Source organism: Chaetodon trifascialis, chromosome 24, assembly GCF_039877785.1.
Source record: "Chaetodon trifascialis isolate fChaTrf1 chromosome 24, fChaTrf1.hap1, whole genome shotgun sequence".
NCBI lineage: Eukaryota > Metazoa > Chordata > Actinopteri > Chaetodontiformes > Chaetodontidae > Chaetodon > Chaetodon trifascialis.
Genome location: NC_092079.1, coordinates 7,974,531 through 7,988,566, shown reverse-complemented (window position 1 = coordinate 7,988,566; position 14,036 = coordinate 7,974,531). Strand labels below are relative to the sequence as shown.

Below are 14,036 nucleotides of genomic sequence, written 5' to 3'. Positions count from 1 at the left end.
TGTTTTCTGTAGCCTGTTTTTGGAAGACTAAGCTCTTTTTTCTTTGAAGAACAGTCATTTCTATAGATGTTTATCCTAAACACATTATGATCTGAGAGAAATCACACAATCTCTCTGTCTCCCTGTTCCTCTAACTTTACTTCATTGGCTCTCATGCGAGTCATTATTTTCCAGAGTCGCAGAGTTGTTGCGGTTTCGGTGGCGTAATGTTCATCGGTGTTCCCTGAAGAGGTTGCACTCTAAGAAAATGAAGGCAATTTGTTTCATTCCCCACTTCGGCACCTTCTGTCATGCCAGCTGTCTGCACTGTGTCACAGGCCACACAGAGCACCGGGAACTGATGCATGTAAATGGCTGCAAGGAGCTTACACACATACCGTAAATTCGCAAATAAAAGCCAGCCTTCAAGCGATGCCTCGGCCTGCTGGGTCCCCGATAAAGGCCACATTAAAAAAAAATAAAAATAAACACACATGAAATTAATTGGCTGACATGCTTAATTCACAATCTACACTGTATTAATCCGGTGTACCATTGAGTTACCCTTATCTATTCTCACTCTAATTTATTCCCTTTGGTTAAATGTCCTCACCTTTCATGTTTGTGTTAAGGTGCTGTCAGTGATTCTCAACACTTCCTGCAGAAGTTTCACATTAAGAGTATCAGAGAGCTCAGATTTCCACTTTTCAGCCTGGCTCACGGCTTCGCTCAGTGCTGGAGGACTAAACTAGAATGTGACAAGAATACAAAGATGTTTTACACTGGGACCAATTACCTGAATGTCTATTTATAGTTTTCATGGTGTTCTTTATTCATGTGTTTGCCTTGTGCACCTAAAGGTCTGCTATGACCAACAGCTTGTACATAATTAAATGGAGATTGGAGTGTGTGAAAATGTTTTGTATGTATTTCAATTAAAAAGTCGACCAGGAAATTGTGAGATTTACTCTGAGCAGCGAAACATCAAAGTAGGAATGTAATGTACATGCACATTATCCTGAGTTTATGAATAACTGGTAAACATAGAGGCATTGCAGCGATAGCAAGTAAAAAGGCAGCAAATCTGAAGACAGCATGGCATCTTGTGTAATAAATTATGATGAAAAGTACTTATAGAAGAGGGAAATTAGAGGTAAAGCCTGTCTCTAGCTTGTCTCAAATAAAGCCCCCTCTGCATTTGAGGTAAATAAACAGTATGTACGCATGAAGAACATTAACTTTCCAATCATGTCTCATTAATTGGCGCTACAGTGGACCTTGATGGAATTTCTATCAAGTCTTCATTTTTATTTTTGGAAAACAAAAAAGGAAAAATTACAAGCCGCTTCCCTTGGGGCTCTCTGCGTTTCTCTCTCAAGCTCTCAGTGATTAATTGGCATTTAAGAGGTAAAGCTTCAGCTTAACTCTCCAGCTCTGCCTACAAATGCGAGGCTTTGCCGACCTAATGCAACAGAGCGCCAAGATGCTTTTTGCTGTCGGACAGGAGCTGTTTATCACGGGGATTTTGTATGCCTGAGTGCAGCGCTTCACATGTTCACATGAGAATTTTAGAGGTACTTGATTACAAGTGCAATTTGTCTTTTTTTTTGTGTTTGCATCCAAGGGCTTTCACGCGTTTGCGTGTGTGCTGGTGTGGCTTGGGAGAAAGTCGGCAGGCCGACTGTGGAAAGAAAGAGTGATCATCTCGATTTCTCGGTTCCCCGTGCTCAGCAAGTCAGCCCATCACTGGAGTGAGAAAGTGCATTTCATTCGGGAGGGGATGGGTGGGTCTGAGGGGTGGTTGCAGGGTGGAGGATGACAAGGCTGGAGAGATGATCCTAATAAAAAAGAGCAGAGTGGATGGCCTGAACGCACTCCGCTTGAGTTGTGTGATATGTGACACGCCCGCCCCCGAGACAAGACAATAACGGCAAACGCATGGACTCATCAGTCGAGGACGGATCACTATTACGGCCTTATTCATCAGCATAATTAGGGAGAGAAAGAGATGTGGGACAAGTGGCTAGCAGCACTGATGAAAGCTCATCAGCAGGCTCCCTATGGAGCTATGGCCACTGATTGGTGCTGGGGCCATCATTGCCTAGAAACTACTTCAAAATAGGGGCTCTTCGCTCTGCTGAACGACAGTAAAATGAACTTAATTGGCTTGAAAAGGCAGCTTGGCACAGGGATAATTTTTGCTTCCTTTACAATCTATGTACTGATTGGCTCAGTCTCTATTTTGAGGGACGTGTGACGCACAGTACAAATGAATTTCCGCAAGAAGTCTTATACCACATTACCTCTCCAATTTTTTTTTTTTTTTTTTTATTTAAAAATGACCCCTTTCAAAATCTGGGGCTTTTATTTCTTTATATAGCTCAACGTCAGCACTCAAGGGTCACAGGGACACTGTCAGGCCACTTTGACTCTGTAATGTCAGCGATCTGGAAATTACAGCCAATGCTGGTCCCTCCCTTCTATGCAAAACTGATTGCAAAATGTTTAATATAACTGTAATGCAATGGGTGTGAAAAGGTTACTTCCTTATCCTGTTCCCCAACATTACCGAGTTTCCTCAAGTGTTAAGTCATTAATTTAAGACCAGCATTTTGCCCTTTAATTAGTTGATTTATCAACTTTACTTGCAGCACGCAGGCTTGTTTCAGTCGTGGAGCTGTGTTTGTGTTCTACAAATTTCTAATCAGGAAACCATCAGAATGACCAGGGACAGACGGATTTGTTTGAAGACGTTAGCATAGATGCTGCTATCTGTGTAGCAAAACCATCTGACACGGAAGGTTAATAGCAGCATCCCACACGTAAATCAAAAAGCTTCCGATCAAACACTTTTTGAGCTTTGCCATTTAAGAGTGTCACATTTTTGCACCTGAAAGATCAATTTGTGTTTGAGGAAAACACGACGCGATCACTTAGCAGCAGGTCGGGAATAAATGAATGCGGGAACAAATTCAGCACTGGCTGTGCCTTTCATCTCGTTGCAGGTCATCTGCTTGTTTAATGATATTGAAAACAGGTGGGGATGCTTGCCTCTTCAAAGCAGCCATGGGTCACTGTCAAGTACCTGAGGGAAGGGGAGACCAGTTCGACTGTATCGCCAAGTTGATTGACTCGTGTTTATACCTTCAGACATCAACAGCAACAGCTTATTAAGCCTGGTGTGGCGTATCTAATTTCCATCATGTCAATTATCGCATCGACTTTGTATGTGCACCCTTGTTTAACTCACCCCTCTTCCTGCCCAAGCAAGTGGTATGTTCCAGTTTTGATGAGGCTGAAAAGGTACAAGTGTGATTTGCCGTTTGTTATGGGAAGCAGGTTGCAGCTTGCTGTAACTGGCTTTCAGTTAATTTCAGGTTAGTTTTAAATTGTTTTCATTGAATTTTCTCCATTTATACGACCCTGCATACGGGGTAAAATTGTGGGATTGATAGGATTTGACGATGTGGCAGTAGTCAGTAAATGCATTTCATGAGCGGTTCCATTAAATAAAGTCATTCATTGATTTATTCAGTTTTATGTGACAGTATTCTCCCAATCATCTTCTCCACCAGTGATCAGCTCATATCCCACTGCACAGTTCCACATCAAATCTAATCCCTAATTCTACACGACAGACCAACTTTTGCTTGGTGAGATTTCCTTTTCCCCTCCACCACAGCAAGGCACTTTGTTTCATAGCCAAGATGTAGCAAAATGCTCCACCAGAGACAGTCTTGAACCAAACATGACCTGAGCATATGGCAGCAGAGCCCTCAGCAGCCGCATACGCTCTTAAAACGGCATTGCTGGGAACTTTGTCACCTAGCAAAGCACCCGACGGAAGTAACCGCTTTGGTCCAACATCCAGACTATCAAAAGGGAACATGGGAGCATTCATTTGTGTCGTATCAGTCCATTTAAAAGGCTGCAAGGTCCATCAAGGCTTATTTTTCAGTCAAGTGGCCATCAGAAGTGCAGGAATTGAAAGAAGCAGCGAGGATTGCGATCAGTGGTAATTGCAAGTGTGGTAGTGTGGAATTACTAAAAGCAATGCTGCAGGCACTTAACGTTGTACTGTATAGTATGGGCTCCATCACGTGCTACCAAGAACCTTTCAGAACCAAAAATAAAGCAGATTCCAACATTTCAGTGTAGTGTGTGAAGTGTATCTCTCAACGTCTTTGGTCCGAAGCAGTCTTGCCTGTTATGGCACACACTGTGTTTGTGACCAAGACTGAACGAGCTTGGATTGTCTGGACTTGAACTGTGGCATTCACTTGAGGCACCCGTTAAATGTACAATTTTGCAAAAGAGTGGAAAGTGGAGACATTAGTTGCAGCCGACCATAAACTGCAGATCCGGTGACCACACCACTTGCCGAATCCAGAGCTGCAACCCAAAAAGCTTTTATGAACAAATCACGTGACGTTACGCCTGTGTTATAGAGCAGCACCAGTAAAATTTGGTGTAGTCTATTTATGTAAAAGGTTTGGAAATTATTACTTTAAATAGAAAAAATGTATCTGTAATTAATTTTGTTAGACTTAGCAATAACCTCTTCCCTCTCTCCCTCTCCTCGTATCCCTCTTCCCTCTTCCCTCCCTCTCCCACTGCCCTCTCTATCTCTCCCCCCTCCACCCCCTCTCCCCCTTTGCTCTGATGCAGGACAATAGCTTTTATGACTACCTCGTAATTCACAGCAGCGTGGAGGGTGAGGGGAATTAGGTGGGTGGGGGGGTGCAGTGGCAGTTGGTCGGCTGTAGATCTCCCTCTCCTGATGGAAAGATCGAAGCATGGACGGGTGTAGGGGGGTACTGGAGAGGAGCGGAAAGGAGGGGAGGGCGGTGGCGCAGGACTGTCGCACCTTAATGAACGACCACCCGATACAGGCTTGTCATCCCACTCCAAGAGTTAGTGCCCTTGCCGAGATGGACAGAAGAGGTGGTAATTTGTCTTGCAGCGAGCAGGAGGGATCTGGACACAGGCACTTAAAAGAGCATTTGGGACAGCGCTGGGCGGGTTGAACAGAAAGACGGCTCCCAATAAAAAAGCAAAATGGATTATATCTGTCATTCCTTAAAGGCTTCAAGTTGATAATTGATAATACAGACAAAATGCTAAAATTTGATAGTGGAGGCATGTCTTCATACTGTAATTGCGCCATAGTCCAACTTTTTGTGTGTGTGTGTCTTTAACACAGCCAGTTGTCACATCCCCAGTTCTGCTATTTTTGCAAACGAACAAAACTCTAAGCCAAACTATTAGAAATCCTCAGCTCTTATCCAACATCATGTTGAAAATATACCTTTCCCAAGCCTGGTTCAGCCAGACTACAGTGAGTGAAATTCAAATTGTTGCCTCTGTCAGACTGTGGGTATGTAAACCTTGTTGTCTTGACCCCTTTGTCTGTTCCGAGTTGACCTTTGTCTGTTGTTTGTTGGAGGGTCTTTTGAGGACTGAAGAGGCGCTTTACAGCGGTGCCCTGTATTGTGTCAAGGTGACCTGAGGGAAATCAGACTATAATCTGGCGATGGGTTAAAGGGAACACACAGATCCCCTGTAGATAATTATCTGCCTGTTCAGTATGTTGTCAGTAATGTTAGAAATCTGTCGAGTGGGGAATGGATGGCTGCTTATTTCATTAGTATTTTTAAATGGCATCAAAGCATGCTGTCAATGCAGTCCACATATTATTTGAATGAAGCACAGCCTGTCCCTTTTTTCACTCACCACCCATGAATGCAGAACACCCCCCTGATAAATCGTCCATTGTGACGGGAACATGATTACATGAAGCCGCGGCTGTAGGCCATTCAGCGGGCAGACGAAGCGCTATGTCACCTCTAAGAGGGCTTTGAATAAATGTCCCCGTCTCTACCAAGGCCCACTTCCTTAATCAGGGTGTCGGATGGTAATGATTAGCTTCCTGCGTGTGCTTCTCAGCCGCTGAATCGTCCACATAACTCATACACTGTTAATAATCTGCCGGGGGAGATAATACCCTTCTTTACCTTCAGCTAATCCAGCCCTGATCTGAACCACATTGTTGCTTTTTTTAATATTAAATTTCATTTATTATGACAAGTACTTTCATGGAAGTACTTCATATTCAAGGAGAAAGAGATGCAAGGTGATTGTATCTAAATCCCTCAACTAGGTTAAATAATACAGCCGGAGTCCCAGAGAGGAAGAGACACTGATGGAGGGCTGTTGTTTCTCTTCTATCACAGGTCACAGCTTGGGAGGGGGGATTACTGCAGCATCATTTCATTCTGTGTTCATATCCAAAACCTGGATTAGTAACCGGCCGAGAGATTAGAATTTATTATCATACTCCATGCGCAGGCATCTGTTAAGGGCACTGGTCCTTGAAAAGAAACATATTTTTGCTATTAAGCAAATGCTGGATGAGCAGGCCGCCTTTGTCTTTGGTGCTTCGCCTCTTGCTTTGATGGAGGGATGCAGAGTAGGTCAAGAGAGCTGTGATCCCTTATTTTGTCTCCGTCAGTTTGATGATTCGGGCCTGTTGTGAGCCAAGAGAGAGCCATTGAAGATAATAGTGGAACAATAAAAAGCTGAACACATTCCAAAATACTTTATTTTTTCACTCGACGATGTAAATACAGTACATCTAAACCGTCTGAGCTCTCTGTCTATAGCAGGAAACCCACTGAAACCAGACTTAATTTGATAAACGCTAATTTCAGTGTCCCTCTATAAGTATTGGGGAAAGCTATATATCCACTCCAGTTTACTATTTCAGTTTTAATCAACACAAGTATCTGGTGTCTTCCAGTGACATTCAAACTCATTAACTCTGTCTAACTCTCAAGCCAAATGAAATTATTTAATACTCGACGCATAATGAGGAAATTATACTGCTGTAAAGTTCGGGGTTCTCAAAAGCGAGGCTGTTTTGTTTACGTCGTGAAATCCATTTACTTATTTTATGTGGAGTGGTTCTTTATGAAACATCATTGTCTTTGGATCTGGCATTGAATTACTATGTGCATTTGTCAATAGCATTTATCTTCATGCTCAGATGCACTTCAGGGAACACCTTATGCAGCATGGTTCTCTGAGACAAAGGATTGGAGTTAACCTTGAAGTATTGATTTTCTGCCATCATGTACATGTGCTATATATCCTCAGCTATGTGCTCATTCCTCTCTTTCTCCATCATTTTTTCCCCCTCCCTGCGCAGAGATACTGAATGGGGGTGTTTACGTTGACCAGAACAAATTCCTGTGCCATGCGGACACCATCCATTGGCGTGACATTATCAAGAACCCTCAGGCTGAGCTGCTGGTGGTGCCATCCAACAACAGCAACCTCGGATGTGAGTACCGCGCATGTGTGGAAACCAGTGCAACCAATAACTTTGGAATCCTTTTTTTTTATTTTTTATATCATCTGTGAAAATGTGAAATCTGTGAAGGCAAACCCCATGCCGACACACTGTCAAAGTACACGCACAGACGCACACTCCCCGCACCAGCAGCAGCCATGCCCTATCCCTTTTTATTCATTCTGTTTGCCTGGCGGTCATTTGGAAGCGAAATCACATAGCGTTAGATCAACGTGTGAACCTTTCCATTGTAGTGGTATGGTCGCGGCTGTGCAGCGAGGCCCATGGAGCTGCTGTCTGCTGAGCTCTTTTTAAATCTCAGTGAATCTGACAGCTGGTTTGAAGCTGCCCACTTCCCCTGGTCCCCCCCCCCCCATCCCCCTTCCTCCGTGGTCCCCGCAGTCCCTCAACTCCCCCTGCTTTGGACATAACAGGCGTCGCTATCCGGCGGACATTCTGTGTCAGAAGAACTGGCTGTTAAAGACAGACTCTCTCAAACTTTTCTGCGCATTTATGGATGAGCCTCTTGCTCATTTTAAGGGAGTGACAGGGAAAGCATAGAAGTTTCTTTGGGCCCTCAGTATCAAAACATGTCAGGGTGAACAATAGGGACAGCTGAGGTGCCAAATAACGAGCAAAGGCATGGACAGTGGGGAAATGTTGAGAGATTCTTTGATGAAAAGGCATGATGACCTTTCTTTGCTCGCAGACCGAGCAGAACAAAATCTGCACAGCCTCATGACACCAGCAGAGAGTTAGACAAGCTGGTTGCTCTGCAGCAGGTTTGAGAAGACGCTTTTAAGTACAATACGTTTAAAACATTGCTATTTTGTTGATTAGACGGCACTGATGGAGGAGGAGGAGGATGAAAAGCAACAAAGAACAGAGGAGGTGGGCCAAAAAATGACAAGAGAGCGTGTGGGAGTTGAGGTTGCCAAATTGGGGGCCTTTGCCAAGCCGTAGTCAGTATTTAACATTAACAACCCCACAGTGGGAGTGGTTGAAGGGGCCGGGTGACAGTCTGCTGCACCGTTCCACTTACTCTGTAATTAACCCATAGTCAATTAAGTCTTGATGATGGGCCACTGGCAGATGAAGGCTGCGAGTTCTCTGTCACGTCCCACTTTGCCTGTGCAAGCGCTTGACGGAAGGGAGTAGAAGCCTGTCTTTCATGCTTGTGTTCTCTACAGGCCACAAGTCGCCACAATGACTGTGGGTCTATTGTCGGATGAGCGGAGGAGATTCGACAGATCTGTCACTGTCACTAGTCGGGGAGGTTTTAAGGGTGTGCGTGAGTGGACGTTTAGGCATTTGCTGTGCGAGGCGCTGTGGCTTGGTGCGTGTTTGTGCCTAAACTACATCTGAAGTTTGCCGAGGAGTTGTCTGATGCACAGCCCCTCTGCGTGTGTGTGCTTGTGTGTTCTGCAGGCAGACGCTGTCATCGCTCATGCAACGGACGCTGCTGGGGCCATCAGGAAGATCAGTGTCAAACCTGTGAGTATGCACGCACACATACGCTTGCAATTACTCCAGTGAGCCACGGGCTTGCTAACTAGGGTGTGACTAATAGGTCATTACAGATACGGGCTTAAAGAGTTCAATATTTTGAGAAATTCTCTTTCCTGCATGGAGTGAGATGAGAAGTTTGACGGCAAGTTCAGAGGTGGAGCTCCAATGTGGTTAGCCTAGCTTAGCAAGCACTGTACTTAAAGCACATATCTGATGTCAGTCTTCTCATCTCATTCCCAGAGAAAACACTAATGTGTGTTCAGTAAATGTGTTAATAAAAAGGCATTTATTTAAACTTTGGACAGAGCCGAGAAAGCTCTTTGCCCTGTCTGTATGTTCAGCTCGGCTAACTGCATCCCTGCTGGAGCACACAAACACGAGGCTGATTCGATATTTCCAAATCCTCTCTGCAAAAAAGGGGAATCGGTGTATTTCCCAAAATGCTGAACGATTTCCTTAAGCCCTCAAATAATGAGCGTAAACTGACATTGAGTGGACGAATCTCTGAAATAGTATTTCGGCTGTCGTGAATCACTAGAACTTGACATTGAAGTCGAGGCTGATAAAATTCTGTTAAATTCTGCCCATTGTATTTACTGAACTGAGATAACTGAAGCTGCTTTCAAATAGTCTATAATCTGATATAATCTGTTTTGATGCAGATTTATTATCCAAGTAAGCACTTGGATGCACAACTGCAATCGAAGTTTTTCATTGTGTTACATCTTATGCAGCTGTGGCAAGAGGAGCAACCTAACAAGCGCAAAAAAAAAGGGATGGAAAGAAAAACTCAAATGGAAAGATAAAACAGGAAACAGGTCGCTCGGGAAATGTTAGCTCTGTATGATTGCGGGTCTGCTCTTCTATTCATGTCATCAGGATCTGGAGAGGGACTGGCCTGTTTTTCATATACTACAGGGCCTCGCTGTATTTTTCACTGCTGCATCATTATGTCTCTAGCACAGCAGAGAGTGAGCACAGCAGTTTTTAATGCCTCAGCTTGAAGCTCCTGCTGACTCGCTGGCTGGTGCATCTCCTACTGTACCAGCAATGTGTGGGAAGCCGTTATTTAGCACAAGTGTTGGAGCAACTTTGATGCAATAGGTACGAGCCACATCCAAGTGTTAGTACTTTATGAAAAAAAAAAAAAAAACAACAACTAATACAGCTCCCTTTCAAGTTTTGCAGTTAAATGCAGGAAAGTATTTCCCTGGTTACCATAAGAGTTGGCACAGCATTGAATAGATCCAGGCTTTCTGGGAATTATCAGCACAGTTGGAAGGTGTCTTTGGCCGATCAGTCCACTTGGCTGTAAAAACCCATGTATAAACACGAGCATGATGACTCAGTGAGGTCTAGTCCTATGGAACTTTTTTCAAACTTTATTAATCCAGGGAAAGCAATTGAACTCGCTCCAGCGGCGTCCCACTTCAGACCGATACCTCCGGGCTGCCAAGCACAACCACGATTTGCCTGCTGCTGGTGTCTGAGCTGACGCTGGAGGGGTTGGGGGATGAGAAGCTCGCTCAGGGGCACCTCAAGAGCAGTTGTTCGGAGAGGAGACAGCGCTCCGTGTTTTTAAAGTCCGCCCGGGCATTCGAGCAAGTGACCTTGTGGGCACAAACCCAGCTGTGCGACCTTTAGGTTGCTGAAGCCCCGAATTTGTTCCTGCTTGACGATGTTTGCGCGCGCCCATAACGTGAGAGGGAGGTTGAAGGCGGCGGTATCGCCGTTTGTCATGAGCGTGAATGCGCGCATATGTCTGTGTCAGACCTTTAAAATTCTCTCCTTCTCTTTCTCTCTCTCTTCCTGGGCAGTGACAAAGACTGTGTGTGCAGAGCAGTGTGACGGGCGATGCTTCGGGCCTTACGTCAGCGACTGCTGCCACCGCGAGTGTGCCGGCGGCTGCTTGGGCCCCAAGGACACGGACTGCTTCGTACGTCAGATTACACACACACACACACACACACACACACACACACACACACTTGTGGCCGCTTTATCGCTTCCTCCTTCTCTTTCTTAACTTTCTTTCATACTCTTTGTCTATATTGCCTCCTTTCTCTCTCATATCTGCCTCACACGCACACACACACATCAAAAGACCCGCATCATCCTCCATTCCACGTGTCCACGTCTTTAGTGCAACATCTGCTTGTCATCCTCCCCGCCCTAAAATGATCCACTTTGTTTACCGGCTGATAAATTGTTTGTCATTTTGCGGGGCTGTAAATTGTAACGCAGCAGCACCCTTCAAAGAACAAATTGGTGATTCAGTGCTCCAATTAGTATCCCTTTTATCACCTCAAGTTCTTCATATTTCGCAAAAACCCGTGCGCGACGCAGACACGCACGCACGCATGCACACTGACAGGGATGATATTGTAGTTGTAATTCACAGAAAGGCTCATCCAATTCAATTATTGCCGTTTCAGCCTGTGGCCACAGACGACAAAACACTTAAGAGGTTTATGGGGAAACATTTCCCCATTTACATCATGGCTGTGGATCAATGGCTCCAATTTTTCTCCCATTTGGCGTTCAAAGAGACAAGGGACGGCTGCATGATGCACATGTCGCGAGCTGGCGTAAAAATGAAATGCTGCTGTAATACTACTTCACTCGCCGTGACTTATGTGAGAAAACACCTCCCCCTCGCCTTACCTTGCGAGGTTTTAGTCCTTGCACCCCGCAATTGGTAGTCTTCCCAGTGTCCTCTGCCTTCATCTGACTGTGTTTTGTGCTTTCTGCAGGCTTGCACCAATTTCAACGACAGCGGAGCGTGTGTGACCCAGTGCCCTCAGCCGTTTGTGTACAACCCCACATCTTTTCAGTTAGAGCACAACCCCAGAGCCAAGTACACCTATGGCGCCTTTTGTGTGAAGAAATGTCCACGTAAGTGTGCTTCCAGCCGCGAGCAAACACTTTGCTGCATGCATCCAAGATATAGTTACTGTAACGTGATACTGCAAGAGCAAAGATGCTCATTATGATGCTCATAATTAAGTTTTATAGCGTGTGAACTGGTGTCGATTGAAGCATTTATCCTCTCTCCATCCTGAAATACGACTCCAGACAATTATTTCAAGTCAAGATAAATTACCCAAACATAAATAAATTGTGTATCTCAATCAACGAGTTGTTTCACCATCTGTTGTCGGCTTCTGGTGGCTGAAAAGAAAGCAAATCTTAGCTCTGCCTTTCACGACTATGGAGTCAGAAGTGCATCAGTAATTCAGCGAGCGTACATTAAAAAGTCAAGCTACATCGCCAGATTGCATATTCAGTTTCCACTGATCATCAAATGAGCACACACCAGTTGCACTTCTCCACTGCCGCAACCAAGCACTGATTTGATTCATTGCTTTTGCAAAGCAATACAGCCCTAGACCATTAGTTTTGACCATTATACAAATGTGATTAAAATAGGATCCATTTTCTCGCCATTAGAGAGATTTTTTTGACGAGTTAATGCCACACTTTGCTTTTTATGATTTTACACGGTTAAACCATAAAAGTGGGATGTATGATACCGCTTATCACCACATCCTGTGCGCTGCGAAACAAGCGAAGCAAAAGTCGTCTGACGCGAGCATTGTTTCTGTGTTGCCATCAGATAATTTCGTGGTGGACCACAGCTCCTGCGTCAGAGCGTGTCCCAGCAACAAGATGGAAGTGGAGGAGAACCGCATCAAAATGTGCATCCCGTGCACCGACATCTGTCCGAAAGGTAAACCGTGGGATGTTCTTAAGAAAGCTTTTTCAGTCGAAGCTGCAGCCGTGATGCAGATTTAAGAGTTATCTCTGTAAGATGACCCATCAATGCTTTGTTGTTCGTATAGTTGGCTCTGTTGGTGTCAAAATTTGACACTTGAAGTGACTCTTAACTGATATCACGGGTCCAATTTTGAGGAATCTCGGAATGCTGATGTTTTTTATTGCCCATCGGCCCGCCGAGAGCCTGCATCGCTCATAACTGGTGACTGTTGCCTTGTGAGATCGTCAAATTTGTCTCAGTCCAGACATACACTGGCAACACTGCATCTTTTTTTCCCACTAAATCCCACACTGGGTGCATTGTCAGTGGGCTGTTACATAGAAAACAAAGTGCAAGGGATGCTGAAACCAGTGGTACATGGACATGTTTCAGTGTATAATGGGGAAGCTATACTCAGTGGAATGAAAAACATGTTTTATATGGGTAGCTTTGCTTGCTTCCCCCACTTCCTGGCCCACCGCACTGCATTTACTGTATGTACAAGACCTCACTCAGTTAAGCCATTTTAATCTAATAGCTTTATGCTATCAGTGATGATGCTGGATCAACAGTAGCCCACAAAAATTACTTTAAAAGCTTTACAGTCTGGAAATGTAATTTATCTTTATGGGAGCCAGCTTAGCTTTTTGTTACATTACACTAAATATACTCACAGCTGATATATTTGTTTTAATGAACCCTGCAAAATATCAACATCTTTAATTTTAGGATAAGGCTGTGCACTACCCACTTCTATACCAACACCCCCATCCGTTAATCATCCGAATACTGAACTCTCATTTCCCCCCAGCCTACAGCTTCCATCCGAATAAACATATTATTGCTTGATTAAGTATTCCCATAAACTTCTGTGTTGTTGATTTCCCACATATGCAGTTATAACTTTATCCAGAATATTCTTTATGCATGCTAAGTATGTATTCAAACGGCTGAATTCTCACATAACTGCTGTGAATATCCACTGTGTGCTCCTGACACAGTGGGGGATAAATATGACAAATTTAGCATAAACGAAAGGTCACATATTTGACCCCCACATGTTAATTAACATGAAACGCTCCCATTAGGAGAAACTGCTCGTACCTGCTCAGTAACTGCAGCTCATTTTTGCGCGCGAGTGTCAGCAGAATGCCTAAAATGTCTAATGTGAAATTAAACGGCATTACCTCAGTTCAATACAGAGGATTAGCCCCTTCATCGTGTTGCTCCCACAAAGGTAACTAATCTGCCCTTTCCCTTTCGAGGGAAGACAATGGTGTTTTCCTTTCGGCTCCATGTATGGGCTGTGGCATCCATTGATTGGTTAATCTCTTGATTACATCGTCACGCAGCAGGGAGGGGTTAATGAGGGATAGCCCAAGGAACTGTGGGAAATGATAACAAATTAACATTTCAGATATGGATTTGGCTGGTATAAAT

General features: G+C 44.4%; 1 protein-coding gene across 2 annotated transcripts in view; it reads left to right on the top strand.

Moving 5' to 3' along the window:
• The window catches only part of LOC139352082 (receptor tyrosine-protein kinase erbB-4-like), a 223,706-nt gene that overhangs the window by 151,965 nt on the left and 57,705 nt on the right, over positions 1–14,036 (top strand). For both annotated transcript variants that reach the window (XM_070994128.1, XM_070994129.1), the window contains exons 4-8: positions 7,187–7,321; positions 8,759–8,824; positions 10,657–10,775; positions 11,593–11,734; positions 12,456–12,569. In XM_070994128.1, coding sequence (XP_070850229.1) covers positions 7,187–7,321; positions 8,759–8,824; positions 10,657–10,775; positions 11,593–11,734; positions 12,456–12,569 — 576 coding nt within the window. The remainder of the gene's footprint in view (positions 1–7,186; positions 7,322–8,758; positions 8,825–10,656; positions 10,776–11,592; positions 11,735–12,455; positions 12,570–14,036) is intronic.